We start from the raw sequence: 5,534 nt of genomic DNA, 5'->3' as shown, positions 1-5,534 counted from the left end.
CTAGCTTTTTTTTTTTTTAGTTTACTAAGAACTTTTCTTTATGCTGCTGCTGATTCTTATCATTAACTTGGATTTAGTTCTCATCTTGTCTTTTCTGATCTTTCTACTGTTTGATCTCACAAATCTGCAAACATTGAAAACAAATAAACATAAATTACAGTAATAAATAATGCAAGTAAAAGTTTTGACATCTGCAATACAATTTAAATGACAAATTTGAAGGTAATGTCTGTTGAGAAAAATTCTGTTGAATAAAATAGTCAAAAGAGGTATCTAACTTTATCTTAGAGTCAGAAATTATAAATAGAGAATTCTGACCAATTTAGAAATCATTGTAGAAGAAGAATGAAAATGAATAAAGCAATAGGGTTGACACTTGAGAGTTCAGTACTATGGGGACAGTTCAAAGATATGCATGGAAAAGATGTGGCCATAGCTGGAGTCAATAATATTTTGTTAAGGAAGAGATGGAGCTAACTACTTCAGTTGAGAAACTGGCCATTACGTGTTATATTAAAATGGCAGAATATGGACAGGAGGTTAGAAGGTTGCAGGAAAGTCTCTCTTTCAGAACATGGATGTGATGTCAAATATGGGAAGATCCCTGTTACTCTTTTAAGATATGTATCACAAAAGAATTTTAATTAACTTTGAGAACTGAAAAAATAATTCTAAAACATTAGAAAAAGACTTTATAGTTTGTGTAGTTGTGTGAATAGCAGAAATGCATAAAGTTACATGGATTGAAAAAAAAGAAAAAGTTTGCTTCAGAAAAGAGATGCTTTTTAACTTTCAATTTGTATAAATTATAAAAACACAAAGTAATATTCAATAAAAAAAACCTAAAAATGATGTGATGAAAATCAGAGATAGTTAATTTCTTGTAATTTCTAAAATTCTAGAAACTCTTGATTTGACATCAAATGATTGTTAAACAACAATAATAATAACTATAAAAGTATAATTTTAATTGCAAAGTTTTAATTTTTTAAATAAATTTTTTACTGAGAAAGTAAATATTTCAAATGTTTGAATTCTTGAACTTTAAACTTATGAAATATAATATTCATTACCATTATTTATGATAAATGAGAAGTTCTATTTAAAAGAGATTTTTCTATAATATAAATCCTCTGATCGTATTAGTGTTTCTTGGTTTTTGTTATGTGCTATTTAAATGTGGTAGTTTTTAAATATTGAAAGTCAGTATAAAAAATTATAAATTTTAATTGCAGGTAATGAAAAAATGGTTTGGAGAATTTAATGATGAACAGAAAAATATAATGTTAAAGACCCTTATGGTAAGTTTAATTTTAAAATTGTTAATACAAATTATTTTAACTTATAAAATTCAAGATGATTTTACAATTATGTAATGAAGTTCATTGCATTAAGAGTGCAATTGTAAAACCAAGAGTGTATTGTACAGTGTGGTTTGCTTTATTTATAATTATTCAATAACAAATGATTCTGAATTAAGATGAAATATGGAATTTATCTTGTTGAAAACAAATACAGTGAAACTGTGTAAACTGGACTCATATGTTACTGAATATTTTTTCTGGTTTTTCTATTTTGAACAGGTTTTTTTAACACAGAAAATTGCTGTGTTCCTAAGAATTTATCCATTTAGGCAGGTTTCTATTTTATTAAGGTTCTGCTTTGGACAGGTTTTACTGTATGTACTGTACAAAGAAAAAATTTCCGTGTAAACTACTAGCTTTATATACAGTTTAACCCGCTTATAATGTCATCCATGGGACTGGCAATTTTTTGATGTATAACCCAGTGTCGTTATCTGCAGGATCATAATTTCAGTCCCATAAAAGTATCAAGTGTGTTTAAGAATCTATTATAAAATCCATCTAATTTAATATCATATGTATAAAAGTGCAAACTAAATATTTAAATCAACTTTATTTACATTATTATGTCTAAATTTACAACGATGTAATTAAAAATTTCAAAAATGACCTTTTATAAGAAATTTTGTCTCAAATTTCAATAATGGTGGCACTTTTGGTTTTGAGAATAATGTCAAATCAAAGGGCAACAAAAGGTTAAATTAATGCATACCAATTAAAAAAAAAAGAAACAATAAAAATATTCACTTAAAAAAAGTTAACACTTTCCTTTTTAAGCTAGCCATTTTACCTGATTTGTTGCTAAACTACAACACGAGTATGAGAGCTATGCAGACTAACCCACTGTCACATCATTTAAAGGGGTGGCGAATCTCACCCCATCGTTGCTAAATCTGTTGCTAAATATAATAGGACAAGAACTACATTAACATATTGGGCAGGTGTATTGGGGAAGACCTTTAGTTATAAAGCAATGGTCAGATTCAAATTCTGTTAGAAAGTTGGAATGATATTACATACATTTGTTATTAAATGTGATTAATAAGCAGGATTCATTTTCTTCAAATATTAGGTGGAAAGCCATTCTAGATTTGCATGATTTTTCTGCTCTAGTGTCCAATTTACTTGATAAATTAATTTGATTTTCAAAACTGTTCAATTCTGGAAGAATGAATTTGATTTGATACAAATATAGAACTGAAGCAGTTTTCAAAAGAACAAAAATGTTTCTTGAAGTAAATAAAAGTTTTGCTCCTGAATGAAGCATTAAGTAATCATTATGATAACCAAATACTTCAAATACTGAAAGACTGGAATAAAGTATGTCATAAAAAACTCAAACCTATGAACCTTATAAATGAAATTCCAGCATAGTTTAATGCAGATAAAATACAATCGCTTTCAATCTACATAGGAGATCTTCTTCAGGTTAAAGTGTTTCAAAATGGAATGCAAGGAAAGGAACATTTTAAGATTATTTGAAAATGCTCAAAGACATAAAAAATGCACAAGTGTATATAATGTGATACATATTAACATAAAGTCTAATACATAATAAAACATAAATATAAACAAGAAGTTACAAAAATAAAAATAAAAAAATTTATTATTAATATATTGATTATTATTGTTGGTATAAAGATTGCCAGATATAAGATAATTGTTTTTTATCCTTGAAATTGATGCAAAAGCCCTTCTTTTCAAATTTGAATACAGTGGTACCTCAGGATACGAAATTAATCCGTTCCGACACTGAGATCGTATCATGAAAATGTCATAAGGTGAATCATTTTTTCCTATACGATTACATGTAAAACCAAATAATTCGTTCAATACGAAAAACACACTCAAAGCTAAGTAATACATTAAAAAAATAATAACTATAGTAAGGAAAACACTGAAAAATGCATTTTGTAGTTGTAAATGTATAAATAATCATAATAGAATAATAATTGATAAAAAAAATGTAGTTTTATTTACACTTTACCTTTGAGGATAGACCACAGTGGTGGTGTAAACTGGTGGAGGAAGAGAGGGAGAAGGGAAATGATACTAAAACTTAACTTACATAACATAATGTAACAGTAACTTAAAAATAACTTAGAAAAGATTTAAAAAATTAGCGTTGTTTTATATATTTTTAAAATTTTCATTCACTGCATTTTGCTTTCTTTCCTTCGCTTCCACCAGCACTTTCACTCGATAGAGGTCGCTTGGTAAAATATCTATCCAAAGACGTTTGGCTTTGCCTACTTTTTAAAATGTTTCAAAAATGACTAGGCAAATATTACTCTGAGCAGCAATACGACCAGTGTGAATCTTTTCGGGATGTTCCTTTTCAATAAAATCAGTCACTTTCTGATAATACCTCAAGATTTCCTTTATCGAGCGAGATCCTTCCATGACGAAGCAAACACACGGACTGAGACCGACGAACAGAAGTGAATAAAAAATGGCGCTGCAAACTAATGTAACGTCGTATGGTGAGTTTTTGTTTGTATCGTGGAGCAAAAATATGTTCGAATTTCGTGTCGTATCCTGAAAATTTCGTATGCTGGGGCGTTCGTATCCTGAGGTACCACTGTATCTCAAGAACTTCTAGTGTCCTGATTTGGTCGTAATGCTTAGATCATCATATAATGGAAGCTTTGTCTAGATAGGCTTGAAAATCATTGTCTGTGGTGTACCTGGCTAGAGTGGTGTTGTATTTTCTTTTATCAATTTCACATCTGTGTTCTGCAAGCCTTATTTTGAGTGATTTTGTGGTGCCGCCGATGTACTCATGATCATACACTAATCTATTTTCTCTCAACATAATCCTATAAACTGGTACCCTAAGCTTGTCAGTGTTGTCCTTTCCATTTCTGAGAATATTATAGATAGTGGAACATGTTTATAAGTTAATCTATCATCTTTCTGATGAGCAATTTCTTTATATAAGCTTATCATATTGTGGTTATAATCTAGAACAATGCAGCATGTACTCTGGTACTCATCCTCCACCCACTAACAATATATCACAAATTGGAAACACACACAACATGCACCACATTGTTCTAGATTTAATTACAGTAGAACCCCTCTAGTCCGCCCTCGGCTAGTCCGTCACTCTGGTTAATCCGACCGTGGTCGGATTCGAGAAACTTGTCCCAACTCGTCAGTGACTCACCATCCGTGGCATTCTTCTGTGTTCGTTACAGTATATGTTTTACATTGTGTGTGTTTTCAACATGCCAGGAGTGAAACGTAAACACGTTACTCTTTCATTAAATGAAAAATTAGCAGTGCTACAAAGACTGGACAAAGGGAAGATTGTTTATTTTACTTTTTTCTGATAATTTGACCTTTTTTGCGTTCCGACCATACCCCCAGTTTCAAAGGTGACGGATTAGAGGGGTTCTACTGTAATAGAGTTTTAAATTTTATGTGCATGTTATTTAGCACTAACTTAGCAATTTCAATTGAAAGTAAGTATTACAGAATTTATTACATTAGTAGTTGAATGTAAAATATGTTTTCTAAAAATAACTTTGTAAATTTATATTATGTAATTTGTTAAATTTTTAATTATTATGTTTTTTAAGTTGTAAAATTAAATGTATTTAATACTGATTTGTTTAATTTTTATAAAATAGTAATTTCATAGCTAAAATGTTTCTTATATTTTTTATATTTTACTTTAGAGTCAGTGTGGTGCTTCTCAAAATCACATGTTATCTGTAACGATGACTCCAATTATGCATCAGTTTTGTCCTCCAAATTGTGAAGATTTGTTATCATGGTTACCACAAAATCTAGCTTTATATATACTGTCTTTTCTTGATACAGGTTAGAAATATGATTTATTTTCATTTTTAACATGAAATTGCTATTTAATTAATTTATTTTTGACTTAATTAAAATAATAAAAAGTTAATAAATTTTTATTCAAGCAATCAACAAAATTACACAAATTATGTAAAACAGATTCTAATGAAGAAGCCTGATAGATAAAATTTAAAAACTTTATAGTTGAAATTTTTTATTGGTGAAAACAGCTGGTAATAATTATATCATATCCTACAAACTGATACATGAAAACAGATGTTTTTGCATATGTTATTTTTAACGTATAATTTTATGAATAAAGCAAAAGAAAAAATAACATAGAAAATAATATTGAATTTAACA

At 28.8% G+C, this 5,534-nt stretch overlaps 1 protein-coding gene across 1 annotated transcript in view; it reads left to right on the top strand.

Moving 5' to 3' along the window:
- LOC111615848 overlaps positions 1–5,192 on the top strand; it is a gene marked incomplete at its 3' end in the record, with an annotated part of 19,130 nt that extends 13,938 nt beyond the window's left edge. Inside the window, exons 2-3 of the mRNA XM_023357281.1 lie at positions 1,236–1,301; positions 5,048–5,192. Of these exons, the coding sequence (XP_023213049.1) occupies positions 1,236–1,301; positions 5,048–5,192 (211 nt within the window). The remainder of the gene's footprint in view (positions 1–1,235; positions 1,302–5,047) is intronic.
- Positions 5,193–5,534: the final 342 nt, after the last annotated feature.

Source organism: Centruroides sculpturatus, unplaced genomic scaffold (genome assembly GCF_000671375.1).
Source record: "Centruroides sculpturatus isolate CEXI.00-Female unplaced genomic scaffold, Cexi_2.0 scaffold2670, whole genome shotgun sequence".
NCBI lineage: Eukaryota > Metazoa > Arthropoda > Arachnida > Scorpiones > Buthidae > Centruroides > Centruroides sculpturatus.
Note: the sequence above shows the minus strand (reverse complement) of the source record. Positions and strands in the feature narration are given on the sequence as shown.